The 16,492-nt window shown below is 42.4% G+C and overlaps 1 protein-coding gene across 1 annotated transcript in view; it reads right to left on the bottom strand.

The window, feature by feature from the left end:
* The window catches only part of LOC135887975 (butyrophilin subfamily 1 member A1-like), a 37,912-nt gene that overhangs the window by 10,241 nt on the left and 11,179 nt on the right, over window positions 1-16,492 (bottom strand). Inside the window, exons 3-5 of the mRNA XM_065415782.1 lie at window positions 10,087-10,194; window positions 7,072-7,419; window positions 4,252-4,533 (exon numbers count right to left, since the gene is read on the bottom strand). Coding sequence (XP_065271854.1) covers window positions 4,252-4,533; window positions 7,072-7,419; window positions 10,087-10,183 — 727 coding nt within the window. The 5' untranslated portion in view covers window positions 10,184-10,194. The remainder of the gene's footprint in view (window positions 1-4,251; window positions 4,534-7,071; window positions 7,420-10,086; window positions 10,195-16,492) is intronic.

Below are 16,492 nucleotides of genomic sequence, written 5' to 3'. Positions count from 1 at the left end.
CAAATTAATGGCTTGTAGATGGTTATCTTCAAAAGAGAGACAGCCGCATTATGGGAGCTCAAGAGTAGTCCTTAAGGCCTAATTACATTTGAAACATAATAGACTAAACAGAACTGCTCCCCAGGATGCAGAATGTGTTCAGAAAAAAAAAAAAAAAGAGATGGTGGAGCATGTGTCGAGGACCTGCAGGATCCTGGCTGGGAGAGAATATATGAATAGACACAATGAGGTTGCCAAGCATCTGCATTGGAGCCTCTGTGGCAAATATATATTCAAATGAACCATGCAGTGTTATGATCACCAAGTTGAAAATGTTCTAGAAAATGAAGAGGTATAAGATTTAATGGGATCTTGCAATTGTCACAGACCAAACCGTGCAGGGAAATAGATTTGATATAGCTGTTGTAGAAAAGAAGACAAAGACGACATACCGGCCAACAGAACTATAAAAAAAAAAGAAATACGAGAACATAGAGTTCTTCATAATTTGCCATGAATGACTATGGAAAACTAGAATAAAATCAATCCCAGTGATTACTGGAGCACTTGGAGGAATCCCTAAGGGTGTGAATGAGCAGCTCAAGAATACGTTAGGAGTTCACTATATCATGATTGTTGTCGACCTCCGGAAGACAGCACTCTTAAGTGAAAGGAGAATTAGGGCATTTAAGCATCTAAATGACAGGAATTCTGCGGAGGGTTTAACAAAACTCCTTCCTACAAAACCTAAGGAGTTGGTTCATGGTCATGATTTACTGGACACTCATGGGGACAAATTAAAGTTTTCCCCTTTCTTTGCTTAAAGATTTTTGTATGATGTGAAGGATTTTTGTTTAAAAAAAAAATCCCCATGATGTTATACTGAGGGATAATAATAATTAACCTTGCTCTAATATAGCACTTTTCATCAGCAGATAAAGAACTTTACAACCTTAACATTACTTTTAAAAGATTCTGGTGGAGAGATTTCTTTAGTTTTATTTGTTCGTTTGAAGGTACACTGGAAAGGATCCCTGTTCTAGAGAAATCTGCTCATCAAAGTATGCTTATTAGACTTCAGCAGGGCTGTCCCACTGAAATAAACAGGGGCAGTTCACACCTCTCGGAGCTATTGTTTCAGGCTCTCTTCAGACACAGGCTGGCACCAATGCATTGATTACACTGAAATCACATTTTGAAGGTTTAATTCAGAACCATAAATGTTAGAGTGGTGTTTTTTAAAATGTAACTTTAGATGCTGGAGAACAGGTGTAGGAAATAGACAGCAACATCATCATCATAATACATAAGGGACCGTAACTGTGGATTGAGGGCTGCCAGTCAGTTTCACCCAAACTATCCAGCAAATAGTTAAGAATAACAAATACATTCCTAGAAATCAGGACAGTTCATGAATGATTCAATTCCCTTAGAAGGTTTAAATTGGCAATGAACATTTATTCTGACCAGTTAAACTGGTTTTATTTTGTACACAGAGATGGGAAACCACACCATTCCACATCCTCCATTTTGCCATGAAGCAAAAAGCCAGTCTGCCTTACCTACTGCTCCTTGTACAGACTGGAAATGCCGCTCTACCTGCCATAATCACTGTGTGTCAGTGTCCCGCACCTTCCAGACACATACCCACTCTTAGTGAATCCACACCACACATTCTGTGTAGGCTGTTTGCATTGATCAAACCCGGATGGAAATTTGTTTGTTATGAAGCACAGAAGGGAGCTAAGCTATCTGCTATAGCAGTAATCACCTGAATGCACCATTAACATAGTCTTACAAATTCTTCCCCTTGGATTGAGAGCCCTGTTCAGTCTTTCAAGACATGCTTTAATGTCATTGAAGGATCAAAATCCATGTGCTATTTATGTAAAAACCTGATACAGGCTATGTCAAGGCTGTATCCCCACTTTGAACTTTAGGGTACAAATGTAGGGGCCTGCATGAAAACTTCTAAGCTTATCTACCAGCTTAGCTCTGGTCCGCTGCCACCATCTTAAGAATTCCCTCCCTGGGAAGCCTTGAGAAACCTTTCACCAATTCCCTGGTGAATACAGATCCAAACTCCTTGGATCTTAAACAAGGAGAAATTGACCCTTCCCCCCTCCTTCCTTTCACCAACTCCTGGTGAATACAGATCCAAACCCCCTTTGGATCTTAAAACAAGGAGAAATCAATCAGGTTCTTAAAAAGAAGGCTTTTAATTAAAGCAAAAGGTAAAAATTATCTCTGCAAAATCAGTATGGAAAATAACTTTACAGGGTAATCAAACTTAAAGAGCTCAGAGGAATCCCCTTTGTCTTAGGTTCAAAGTATAGCAAACAAGATAAGCACTTTAGTAAAAGGTACATTTACAAGTTGAGAAAACAAAGTAAATCTAAGACGCCTTGCCTGGCTTTTACTTACAATTTTGAAATAAGAGAGACTTGTTTAGAAAGATGGGGAGAACCTGGATTGATGTCTGGTCCCTCTCAGTCCCAAGAGCGAACAACCCCTTAAACAAAGGACACACACAAAAGCCTTTCCCCCCCCAAGATTTGAAAGTATCTTGTCCCCTTATTGGTCCTTGGGGTCAGGTGTCAGCCAGGTTACCCGAGCTTCTTAACCCTTTACAGGTAAAAGGATTTGGAGTCTCTGGCTAGGAGGGATTCCATAGCACTGTACACAGGAGAGCTGTCACCCTTCCCTTTATAGTTATGACAGGCTATGTCAGCTCTTTTTACAAGCCCAAAGTCCAGAGTTTGGTCAAGAGGCCGAGAGGCCCAGCAAATAGTGAACAATATTAGCTAAGAGAAGCAGAACAAACAAGAGACAACCTTGCCTTTTACTAAAATAGGCATGGTCATCAAAACGCCAGATGGGGAGCAGTAATTGGCACTCTTAGCTGAAGCTGCAAACAGATCAAAGGAATGAAACAGGCCCTGTTTCTGAATCTGTATCCATTCCTCTGCAAGAGGAGGTTGCCATGCTCTCCCCACACGCCAACCTTGAGTTTATGGAAGAGGTTCAAGCATGTCAGTATGAGATATGACCTCCTCCCTTCTCCCTCCCAGATACCAGTGTGTGCCTTTAGAAACACAAATGAGCAACATGAAAGACAATATCTTTTTGCTTTAACCCCCAGGTATGTACCTGTTGGACAATCAGAATGGCTACTTCATTCCTATGGACCCCAAATCTGTTAACCTGAAACCATGGGCAGAGATATTATGTAATATTTAGACTATTGACTACTGTGCTCATCTTGTCTTGCTGCTAGACCTATCCAGGGGCTCGGGACCACCCACCCCGTCACTTCCCTCCGCCCATGAAAAACCTATATAATCCATTGTAATCAATTGTTTGGCAGTGTCTCTGAGCCTGATAAGCAAAGTGACACTCCGCCAGCGCCATGCGTAATAAACCCAGGTGCTTAATTCTACATGGTGTCCATTTCGTTCCTTCAGGCATTAGCTTTGTGCTGTAGGTTCTTCGGCGGGGAGCTGTGGCAAAGAGCCAGAGAGTTCGCCCTCTGCCTTAATCTCTCTAAGGAGAGTGAATTATTGGAGCAGAACTGCTCCCAGGGAACAAGACAGTGGTGTCTGAGCTGAAATTTCTGACAGAGGGTTTCACCTGCATGCTGTTTGTGACCATCTCACTTCAAGGACTGAGGTATGTAGTATAAATAAAACATGCTGCACTAAAAATATCACCAAGGCAGAGTCTGGGTGATCTCTCCTCCAATGGGCAGCAAACCTTTGAGGCCGTGAAATCTGCTATTGTTCAGCTGTGGGGAGACAATAGCTTGGGAAGGAATTAGGCACAATAAGAACATAAGAACAGCCACACTGGGTCAGACCAAAGGTCCATCTAGCCCAGTATCCTGTCTTCTGACAGTGGCCAATGCCAGGTGCCCCAGAGGGAATGAACAGAACAGGTGATCATCAAATGATCCATCCCTTGTCGCCCATTCCCAGCTTCTGGCAAACAGAGGCTAGGGACACCATCCCTGTCCTTCCTGGCCTATCATTGATGGACCATCCTCCATGAACTTATCGAGTTCTTTTTTGAACCTTGTTACTGTCTTGGCCTTCACAACATCCTCTGTTTGATTATTTATGTACCATTCAATCACTATTCATTTGCATACATGATAATACTTAGTGGCTGTTTCTAAGGTAGTTTTCATTGGTATATAAACATATTTTAACATTGTTACCCAATTGCGAGTGCGTGAGTGTTGATGGTCACATTGCAGCTTGGACGGTAACTGACCTGCTACATAAATTCTTGATTCCTTTTCTTGTTTGAGGAGAGTGCTCCTAATGGAACAGGAGATGTTCTGGTTTGAGGTTTCTGTTATAATTATAGAAGTTTCTGTTTCAAACAGGCCATTAGCCCCTTGGAATTTTCTTTCAGACAGCAACGGTACATGTTGTCCAGTGAGACCTCTCCAGAAAACCTCAGGCTCTGGGTACCACCCGGCCGATCGGCACACCACTCGGATCCCTCCATCCTGATAACCCTCAACAGAGATGAGAGGAGCAGCACCTAGAGCTGAAGGAGAGTGGAATAAAATAGTTTCAAATTTTATATTCTGCCATGGTGTTGTAGCCATGTCGGTCGCAGGATATTAGAGAGACAAGGCGGGCAAGGTAATACTTTTATTGTACCAACTTCCATTGTGGAGAGAGACAAGCTTTTGAGCTTACACAGAGCTCTTCTTCAAGTCTGGGAAACTAACCCCGAGTGTCACACGTAAATACAAGATGGAACATTCTGAGTTAGGTTCCCAGATCTGAAGAAGAGCTCTGTGTAAACTAGAAAGCTTGGCTCTCTCCCCAACAGAAGTTGATCCAGTAAGAGATATTACCTGGCCCAACTTGTCTCTTTAACATTAGAACTTATATCATTATTCAGCATAAGGAGTAAGTATTTAAACCTTCAGCACAACAAATGCATGGCAATGCACAACAGAAGCAGAATCGAAAGCCATCAAAGTGACTTGGGAAGAAGCTAAGATTGAAGCAAGAAACCAACAAAGATGCAAGGCAGCGGTGAAGGCCCTCTGTGCCACATGGCATAAAGTGCATAAGTCAAGTTAGTCATAAAAAGGCACCTGTCTGGCTTAGGGGGACAGCATTAGAACAGGAGAAGACAGCCGCCGCCATCTCTGCACTGAAGTTCTGGGTGTGCATGGCAGCTCAGGTAGATGGATCAGCACTAACGGTGCTCTAGCTGGCTCGCTAAAAGTAAAAGCGAGGATGCCACAACATGGGCTCCACTGCCAGCTGCTCCAGCGGGTATGTTCCCAGGGTGGTGAAAGCTGCTCTGAAGCCTGGGCCCTGGTGTTCTCACTTCTAGTTTTTGCGCGCTAGCTACAGGACGGTTACCGTGGGCATATCTACATGAGCTACTATTCACGCCCCTGGCTGCAATGCAGACAGACCCTTAGTTTCATCCACTGTTGCTGACAGATACTCGGGACGTGTTGAGAGAGCAGCGTACAAACACTTGCTCTTGGACAGTGCCAACGTAATGGGAGCCATTAGGCCACTTACTGATGGCCACTCTTTCGAAAGAGTAGGGTGCCAGGCAGAGACGACCTGTGCCTGCCAATAAGGGGAGGGCATAGTGAGGGCAGCCGGCTTCAGCAGTGTCACTAAGCATGCTCAGTCTATGTAAGCATGCTCAGTACAAGCCAAGCAGCGACCCCACATGCCCCACCCCCCACGCGTCGTCTCTGATGCCAGTCCCTCTTCCACAAAGAAATTAGACCTCTCTTCATAACAGGAGTTTTAGGATATTCACAATCTTATCCATCAGTTCCTATTTTCATATCCATTTTAGAGGGTAAATTGCTGAGAAAGTACTGAGGAGACATCTACCGTCACATCGCGATTTCACAATTTCCCGAGGTCTGTAGCAGCTGAGCGTGAGACAGGTGATGGAAGAAGTGTTGGAATCTGCAGCTGAATATCTTTTAATGACGTATTCAGGAAGGTGTCCTGCAGATTTCAATAGATCTATCAGTGGCCTTTATGATCAGGGACCATGGCTCATCTCTGCTGCTTCTCATGGGTAACCTGGTTCCTATAGTGTAGTTCAGTCATTTTCTTCCTGCCTAATGAAAGCAACCTATGCCGGGGGTTCTCAACCTTTTACTCTCTAAGCCCCGCCCCAACATGCTATAAAAAAGGCCCACCTCTGCCACACCTACTGTTTTTCTGCATATAAAAGCCAGGGCCAGCGTTAGGGGGTAGCAAGCAGGGCAATTACCTGGGGTCCCACTCCACATGGGGCCACACGAAGCTCAGTTGCTCAGGCTTTAGCTTCAGCCCTGCGCTTCAGCCCCATGCAGTGGGGCTTCCACTTTCTGCCCTGGGCCCCAGCAAATCTAATCCCGGCCCTGTTTGGCGGCCCCCCTGAAATCTGTTTGCGGCCACCCAGGGAGTCCTGGGGCCCTGGTTGAGAACCACTGACCTAGACAATTAAACTCTTTTCACCTCACCTGACTCAAGTCTACTGAAGATATTACACCTGGCTTCAAAGACATTGGAAAACCTCCAGTTGATTTCTATGGGCTTTAGATCAGGCCCTCAGTGTGCACGTAAAAGCAGTGGTATGACTGTGATATGAGATATTTTGATTAAGAGGTGCACCATTACTTTGCTTTTTAAATCTGCCTGCACATCTCCTTTTCAGTTAATGATTATTCGGTTGTCTCTCTGCTGTCTCAGTTTCCAACAGCATTTAGGACACTGAGAGAAAACTGGGTCTGGCTGAATAAGTGAAAGGCTAAAACAATGCTGATTGACCAGAAGTCTTTGAAGGAACTGGGCCTTGTGGTGTGAGGCTCATGCTGGCTCCTTTGCTGTCTCTGAGTTCTCAAGATATAGCAACTATCTCATGGCTAGCCACCCAGGAGGATGTCCCTCTTCCTCTCTTAGGTCAGCCAAAAAGAGTAGAAAAAACACCTTAAATTTAGAAACACAAATGCCAAAAGCTTCCAGCTTATTTAGTACTGAGCTGCAAATGAGAAAAAAGAACAATCAAATGCTATTGCCAAAGGAAATACAAGTACAAGCTACTGACCTGCCACCTTCAGTTCCAATAGGGCATCTTTATAAAAGGAAGTTGACTCAAAATAGCACGTGTATCGTCCCTCATCCGTGGGTCTGATATTATGTAACCTCAAGGCGACACTTCCATTTCTGATGCCGTCTTTCAGAAACTCTGTCCTTCCTGAATATTCTGGCAGCTGATATTCAGTCTGATCCTTTCCATCACGATAGCGATGCACAAAGGAAGAGTAATCGGACCGGGACCATCTCACCTCCATGTTCTCAGCACTCATCGGGGGAGACAAGTGACAGGGTAATACAATGTCCTCACCCACAATAGCAGTAACAGGTTGATCCGGTCCGATGACTGTGAACTGGGCTGTGAAACATATCATGACACAAGGAAAATAAACTTTAACACATTGAGAATATCATATTGCCTCTATATAAATTCATGGCATGCCCACATCTTGAATACTGCGTGCAGATGTGGTCGCCCCATCTCAAAAAAGATATATTGGAATTGGAAAAGTACAGAAAAAGGCAACAAAAATGATTAGGGGTATGGAACAGTTTCCATATGAGAAGAGATTAATAAGACTGGGACTTTTCAGCTTGGAAAAGGGACAACCAAGGGGGGGATATGAAAGAGGTCTATAAAATCATGACTAGAGTGGAGAAAGTAAATAAGGAAGTGTTCTTTACGCCTCATAACACAAGAACTAGGGGTCATCAAATGAAGTTAATAGGCAGCAGGTTTAAAATAAACAAAAGGAAGCATTTCTTCACACAACGCACAGTCAACCTGTGGAACTCTTTGCCAGAGGATTTGTGGAGGCCAAGACTATAACAGGGTTCAAAAAGGAACTAGATAAATTCATGGAGGATAGCCATTGATGGATGTATTAGCCAAGATAGGCTGGGATGGTGTCCCTAGCCTCTGTTTGCCAGAGGCTGGGAGTGGGAGGCAGGGGATGGATCACTTGGTGATTGCCTGTTCTCTTCATTCCCTCTGGGGCATTTGGCATTGGCCGCTGTTGGAAGACAGGATACTGGGCTAGATGGACCTTTGATTTGACCCATTATGGCCATTCTTATGGCGATCGATAAAAAATATAAATGGTTACATTTGATCAGAGCTGGCCTCATATTATTATGAAGGCACTTGGTTCCTGATTCAAGCGGAATTTTCAATCCTTTCTGAAATCTACATACAGTAGAACCTCAGAGTTACGAACACCAGAGTTATGAACTGACCGGTCAACCACACACCCCATTTGGAACCAGAAGTACGCAATCAGGCAGGAGAGACAAGACCAAAAAAAAAACGGGCAGCAAATACAGTACAGTGCTATGTTAAACATAAACTCCTACAAAAAATAAAGGGAAAATTTACAAAAAGATCTGACAAGGTACGGAAACTGCTTCTGTATTTGTTTCATTTAAATTAAGATGGTTAAAAGCAGCATTTTTCTTCTGCATAGTAAAGTTTCAAAGCTGTGTTAAGTCAAAGTTCAGCTGTAAACTTTTGAAAGAACCACCATAACGTTTTGTTCAGAGTTACGAACAACCTCCGTTCCCCAGGGGTTCACAACTCTGAGCTTCTACTGTACATAGTCAACTTGGAACTGGCCATAGCTCTTTAGGGCCTGCTGCTGATTCGTGCTTATTTTCTCAAGAGGTTTCCTAGTTTCATCTCCCCACAATGACTTGTCCTTAAAAATCTCACCCAGTTGTAAAATGCCTTTTCTGCAGAGATAGAGAAAAAAATAGGAAGGAAGATCCACCCAAAGCTTATACCACTGGGTTTCAAGCTTCCACACCAAAATATTAAAATGCTGTTAGTTTGTTTTTGACTCTGCAATGTGAGACAAGTGTGGTTTGCAGTCACTTGACAGCACCGAGCAGACTCAGCAAACTCAGCTGGCCCTCGGGAACAGGTGGTGAACGCACTGCAGATATTCCTCAACTTAGTTGGTAGCTGCACTTATGAGACAGCAGCAGATGATGTGGAGGAGGCAGGTGTCCATCTACTTAGATTTCCCCCCCAGGCTATGGTATCTGTACTCCAGAGGAGCATGAATGAATTGTCAGCTAGGTAAGTTACTGTCCTCATTTTCCAAATGGGCAAAGAGAAGCTCTGAGAGACTGGTTTAGCAAATATTTCCTTCTGATGGAATTTCATTGTTCCATTGGGGAACCTTGGTACTCTCATCGCTGTAATTCCAATTGTTCTGTGCTGGAATGATTTTGATTCTGTCTTTGCAGTTGCTCTACTTGCAGGGAAAATATGCAGTACAGGTTAAAGAAAAGCTGGTCATTCTTTTAAGTCATCCAAGAGGTGAAAAACTGAAGGGGGCAGACTTAACATAAGAACATAACATAACAATGGCCATACTGGGTCAGACCAATGGTCCTTCTAGCCCAGTGTCCTGTCTTCCAACAGTGGCCAATGACAGGTGCCCCAGAGAGAATGAACAGAACAGGTAATCATCAAGTGATTCATGCCTTGCCGCCCACTCCCAGCCTCTGGCTAGTAGCCATTGATGGATATGTCCTCCATGAACTTATTGAGTTCTTTTATTTTTTTTAACCCTGTTAGTGTCTTAAGGTTGTGTGATGATGTTGTATGGGTATGAAGCAGCACAATAATCTCTTGGTTTTTTGAATTGTGTGCTTTGGTTTTAATTTTGGTAATAATTTTGCTGCAGCTGATGAATTTAAACAAACAAACAAACAAACAAACAAACAATCAGGGAATGTTCCTGGCATCCCTCAGGAAAAGGCTGGTGATTTCGGTGAACATCAGAAAACCATAAAGGGAAATGGGATGGCATCTGGCACATGAATTCTTCTAGCCTTTGATCAAGTGGTAGAATTAAGTAGGCTAAAATGATGCTTTTTTTCTGATACTTGTAGTGTTACTGTATAATTTTGTCCCTATATGCGCCTTAACAGCTAAGCAATAGAAAAAGCAAATTAATAATATAAGTAACAATGGGGGAGGGGGGAGGGACAAAAACGATGAATGAGCGGTATTGCCTACCTGACACCAAGTTGTGAATTGGTAAATTAATGAAGAAAATGAAACCAGGCAGAGAGACACTTGCTGTGGAGCCATGGTGGAGAGACGATGATTTCATTTTCACTGTAACTTGATGAAGACAAAACGAGAGGAAAAAAAATAAACAGAGTGCGCATAATAAGGATTATGTTATAACTAAATACATCTTGTGCAGCATGTAAAGAGCTCATGGGACACTCTGATATGGAGATCCTGATTCAAATGTCCTGTTTATAGCACTGTCATCAACTCCATCTCCTTAGGTGCATTAATCCCAGATTTAGGTTTAGAGTCCCTGGAGCGGCAGGACCGGATTTGGTTTCCCACCTCCGAGGTGGGTGCCCTATCATTGGGCTACAGAATCATTTTTCTATGGCCCAATGATTATTTATTTATCAGAAGTGGAACAGCTTCACTAGCTGAGGTTGAGGGAGCCCTACATCAGCCCAGCTGAGTGCTCAAACCACTGGGTTAAAAGTTATAAGACGGACTCCTCCTCCGGCCATTTTGTGTGGAATGAGGCAGGCGCCTAATGCATTCTTCAGAAGAACTGATGTAGGCACGTACCCCACATGACTCCAGGAGAAGAGTTCCCAGTCATGGAGTTTAAGTAGAGACAGGCACCTCCCTGAAGCCCAGTGCAGCCAATGATTTTAGTTTATTATCCATTTATTGTGTCATGCTATGATTAATCAACATGTCATATTATATATATTCATTAAATAGAGTTAATTTGTAGGATTATAGAAGTATAGGATTGATCAGTATTTAGAGGGAATCATGTATTAGATACAAGTAAGAAACTTAAATGCAAGAACCTGTAGGCTGAGGCCTGCAAGATTTTATCTTAGCTATTTTAGGCCTTGGAGATAAGAAATGCTAACATAAATAAATGACCAAGGAATAACCCGATGCCCTAAGATTATGGGAAAAGCGGTACCAAGTGGTAATAGCTGGAAGATTAATTTTAAATTATAAAAATGCTATAAAAGCACATCTCTGTCTCCAACATGTGTCTTTACCACAGGATACAGGTGATGCATCAATGCTAATGTGAATAAAAAGAACCTAAAGTGCCTATAGAATTCGGGGTCCTTTGTGTTTCTAGGGGACACAGACCAATAAGGAAAAGAGGGTTGACACTTCCATGTACATGTGCAGAATGTAGGTATAGACAGAATCACATTCTAAAAAAGGGTGCCCAGGGTGGGAAAATTGAGCTTCCTATGGGAATCCAGCAGGGACCATCCCCGTACTGATGATCAATCCATGAGAGAGCCATCAGACTAACTCCATCTAGGAGGATGTGAGTGTGATGGGTTGGATCACAAAAACCCCCTTTGGGTCTGCCACCTGACGTGCCGAGTCTACCCCGAGCCCGGTTTCCCTGGCAGCTTGGGACTTCAGTGCCCTGTCTGGCTGTGCCAGACCCCAGGTCTGAACCACGTTCCCCCTAAAGCTGCAGGCTTATCTGAAAACAGTTTAAGAAGTGTTCCTGTCTCCAACACTCAGATGCCCAGTTCCCAATGGGGTCCAAACCCCAAATAAATCCGTTTTACTCTGTATAAAGCTTATACAGGATAAACTCAAATTGTTCGCCCCCTATAACACTGATAGAGATGCACAGCTGTTCCCCCCCCCCCCCCACACCCCTCTTAGGTATTAATACATACTCTGGGTTAATTAATAAGCAAAAAGTGATTTTATTAAATACAAAAAGTAGGATTTAAGTGGTTCCAAGTAACAACAGACAGAACAAAGTGAATTATCAAGCAAAATAAAATAAAACACGCAAGTCTAAGCCTAATTCAGTAAGAAAACTGAATACAGATAAAATCTCACCCTCAGATGTTTCAATAAGCTTCTATCACAGACTGGACGCCTTCCTAGTCTGGGCATAATCCTTTCCCTTGGAACAGTTCTTGTTTCAGCTCAGGTGGTAGCTAGGGGATTTCTCATGATGGCCGCCCCCTTTGTTCTGTTCCACCCCCTTATATATCTTTTGCACAAGGCTGGAATCAGTGATTTCCCTACCCCCCCCCCCCGAATTTTCCCAACACCCTCCCCCCCCCCCCAGTTTTGTGAACTAGTTACATGCCAATTTAGTGACTGTTTGGAAATTTGAATTGAAATTGAAACATTAATACACACTTTAAAAGCATATACAGTGTATGATAAAATACATGTATCTGAAAAAGTATAATAGATTTGAAAAGTATGAACATAGACTAGCTTCCTTATACAGCTGTTGTTTTTTATGACAATGTCAGTGCATTCATTTCAGTGATGTTGGCCAACCTAATAATTTCAAATGATGATTTGTAAGCGAAGTCTAAATGAGCTCTCCCTGACAGCTAGTGATGAGCTGGGGCTGGGGGGAAAGGCTTCAGGACCAGATTGTATTTACATTCACACCTAATCTACCTAGGTATCCAGCAAACAAAGCTGTGTTGCCCAAGTGATAGATTTTGGCTGGGGTTGGGTTACAAATCAGTTGAATGCGGGGGGTGGAGGGGATGAAATGTTGTTGTTCTTATTGTATGAGTAAAGGGCAGTAGAACTGTACTTAGCCTGTGCTGATTGAGGGCATCAAGAGAGAGGGTGGGGACCTGTCCCTTCCACTGTTTAAAGACAGAGCTGATTAGGCTCCATAGATAGTCTTTTGTTCTGTTAAGTGACCACTGCAGCTGAAATCACTGATAATCAGGTCTAAGTGCTTAGTCCTGCTGTGGGGACAGTGTTTCTGTGGAAGAGATGGCCCAGACTGCACTAGCAGCGAGGTTCCCCCCCAAGAGCTCAGCTGAAATCACTGAGAGCTGGTGGAACTTCAAGAGACCAACTCGCAGAGGTCACAGTGGCAGGTGGCAGCAGAAGGTGACTGCACAGGGCCATTGGCAACAGAGTGGTGGAGTGAATGGTGGCACAACAAACAGCAGTGGCCAGAGCAAACAGTGAGCAGCTGGAGCAACGAGCAAGGTGCCTTCTTGCCCCCCACCTGGGAGATGTACTCACGTGAAAGCACCTCTGAACTCTGAGTCTCCACTGACCAAGGACAACACCGGTGAGTGGGGTGCGGTGGAGGGAAAAGTGAGGGGTACGTTAAATAAACATTTGTTTGTTGGACTATATTTTAGTGACTTTGCTCCAGAATGCTAGATTTGTGACTGGGAATGGAAACTTATATAAATATGTTTCCTAGTAGGCCAAGATTTTTAAAATGCATTATTTGCCAAGGTTGTTATCTCACATCGTTGTTATCTTGCGAGGTCATTATGTTGGGGAGTTTCTGTACAAAACATTTTTATTATTATAATTAATTTTTACATAAGAACGGTCATACTGGGTCAGATCAATGGTCCATATAGCCCAGTATCCTGTCTTCCGACAGTGGTCAAGGCCAGGTGCTTCAGAGGGAATGAACAGAACAGGGAATCATCATGTGATCCATCCCCTGTTGCTCATTCCCAGCTTCTGGCAAACAGGCTAGGGACACTCAGAGCATGGTGTTGCATCCCTCCCCATCCTGGCTAATAGTCACTGATGGACCTATTCTCCAGGAATTTATCCAGTTCTTTGTTTAATCCTGTTATAGTTTTGGTCTTCACAGCATCCCTTGGCAAAGAGTTCCATGGGTTGACTTATGTTGTGTGAAGAAGTACTTCCTTTTGTTTTTTTAAAACCTGCTGCCTATTAATTTCATTGGGTGACTGCTAGTTCTTGTGTTATATGAAGGATTAAATAACATTTCCTTATTCACTTTCTCCACACCAGTCAAGATTTTATAGACCTCTATCATATCCCCCCTTATTCATCTCTTTTCTAAGCTGAAAATTCCCAGTCATTTTAATATCTCTTCTTGTTTCATACCCCTAATCATCTCTATACCTTTTCCAATTCCAATATATTTTTTTTGGGATGGGGTGACCAGATCTGCACATAGTATTCAAGGTGTGCACGTACCATGGATTTACATAGAGGCAATATGATATTTTCTGTCTTATCATCTATCCTTTTCTTAATGATTCCCAACATTCTGTTTGCTTTTTTGACTGCCGCTGCACATTAAGTGGATGTTTTCAGAGAACTATCCACAATGACTCCAAGATCTCTTTCTTGAGTGTTAACAGCTAATTCAGACTCCATCATTTTGTATGTATAGTTAAGATGGTTTTCCAATGTGCATTACTTTGCATTTATCAACATTGAATTTCATCTGCCATTTTGTTGCCCAGTCACCCAGTTTTGTGAGATCCCTTTGTAACTCTTTGCAGTCTGCCTGGGACTTAACTATCTTGAATAGTTTGGTACCATCTGCAAATTTTGCCACCTCACTGTTTACCCATTTTTCCAGATCATTTATGAATATGTTGAACAGTAAAGGTCCCAGTACTGACCCCTCAGGGATACCACTATTTATTTCTCTCCATTCTGAAAAATGATAATTTATTCCTACCCTTTGTTTCCCATCTTTTAACCAGTTACTGATCCATGAGAGGACCTTCCCTCTTATCCCATGAGGACTTACTTTTCAAAAGTCAATTTAAATTAAATATAATTTTTTAAAAAAAAATAAAATATTTTTTTAGAAATCTAGACCTGTTTTGGTGTAACTTGCATTATCCTTATGTTAAATTTGCATTATCCTAACAAAACATTTACTTTATTCATATCTCTTTTATATGTTGCAGGTCAAAGTGAAAATGAAAAGACAAAAAACAATACAATATTTTTTCCACTCAAAGGCCTCAAAAACTAACCAAGGTGAAGAACACATCAAGAACCAAGAATATATCAACAGGTCATCTGAAGGTTCAAGTGGTATATCTACATCCGACCAGCCCAAAGCACAAATACAGCTACCTATGAAGAAACAGTATCTCCAAAATCTAAAGGCAGTTCCCGATGTTTGTCGATCAAAAAGTGTTCCCATTTATTGAAGTTACAAAAGATGGCTACTGGTGCACCTCTTGCAAAAAAGCTTACAAAGAAGGAAAGCTTCCCAATGCTATAATTGGTAAAAGTGGAGGAGCTTGGTTTGTCAAACCGATCAGCAAAGCCAATGCTGACAAACTACATGACAAGGCTGCAAAACACCAGGCCTCCGCAGTGTATCAACATGCAGAAAGCCTTATAAGCCCACTTTCAAAGCCAATTTTAGAAGTACTTAATGAGGCTGTTAGGAATGCTGGAGAAACAACACAGTTCATGCAAACAAACATGGCTGTGGCATCCTACTTTCTATTTAAGCAAGAGATACCACACTACAAACTGGAAGCCAATGTTAAGTGCATTGTCACTTGTTCATCCTAAAGTTGAACACTGGTTCCGAACAAGACCAGCAAATGCTCACTATCTTTCTGCAAGAAACTCAACTGACTGGCTAGAAGCATGCGGTGCAACAGTGAAAGACTCAACAGTTGAAAAAGTGAAGAACTCTTTCACCACATTCAAAAAATTTGCATACATGACTGATGAATGCACCGATGCAAATGGGCATCAAGTATTAAGTCATTGTGTACGTTATCTTGATGTCAGGGGTAGGCCAGTAGATGGATTTCTAGCTGTTCAAGTTATAGAAGACAGATTGGCTGCATCTGTGACAACCCACATCTTAGAAGAGTTAAATGCTTGTCAATTGGACCCCAGATGGATAGCTGCTTGTGCATTTGATGGAGCTGCAAACTTCTCTGGAAGACATGGTGGAGTACAAGCTTTGCTCAGAGAAAAGTGCAACCGTAATCTCTCCTATATACACTGCAGAGGCCATCTACTCCAACTAGCACTAGTACGAGCTGCAGAATCTTCAAAAGACATTAAAAAAAGCTATAAATTTAATCTCTTCATTATATTATTTTTCAGTAAGCGTCCAAAAAGACTGAGTATCTTGGAAAATATAGAAGATACACTGGGACTGAAGTTCAAATTAGTCCAACCTGGGAAAACCTGCTGGCTTTGTCATGAGCGATCCTTGGCTGTTGTCTTAAAATTACTCCAGCCGTTATTACCGGCTTTGGAAAGTATCTACCAAGATGGGATGGATCTAAGTAGTGAGGCTGGTGGATTACTTTTGCTACTACGTTCAGAGAAGACTATTGCCATTCTCTCTCTCGTAAGTCTACTACTGAAACCACTTGGGTCATTATACAATGCCATCCAGGCATCTGCTACAACAGTAGTAGATCTTTGTCCAGCAATAGAAGCTACATTTGGATCAATCAGAGATCTACCCATTGAAAAAAATACTGGAAGAAGCAAAGACTTCAGTCCAGAAGTTGACTAATGAAGGCATTTATATTGAATCCTTAAGTGAAGAAGACAAGAAGTGTTTGTTAAGACAACTGAAAAAGTACACAGACTTGATTCTTTAAAATCTACAACAGCGACCTCT

Source organism: Emys orbicularis, chromosome 13 (genome assembly GCF_028017835.1).
Source record: "Emys orbicularis isolate rEmyOrb1 chromosome 13, rEmyOrb1.hap1, whole genome shotgun sequence".
NCBI classification, from domain to species: Eukaryota; Metazoa; Chordata; order Testudines; family Emydidae; genus Emys; species Emys orbicularis.
Note: the sequence above shows the minus strand (reverse complement) of the source record. Positions and strands in the feature narration are given on the sequence as shown.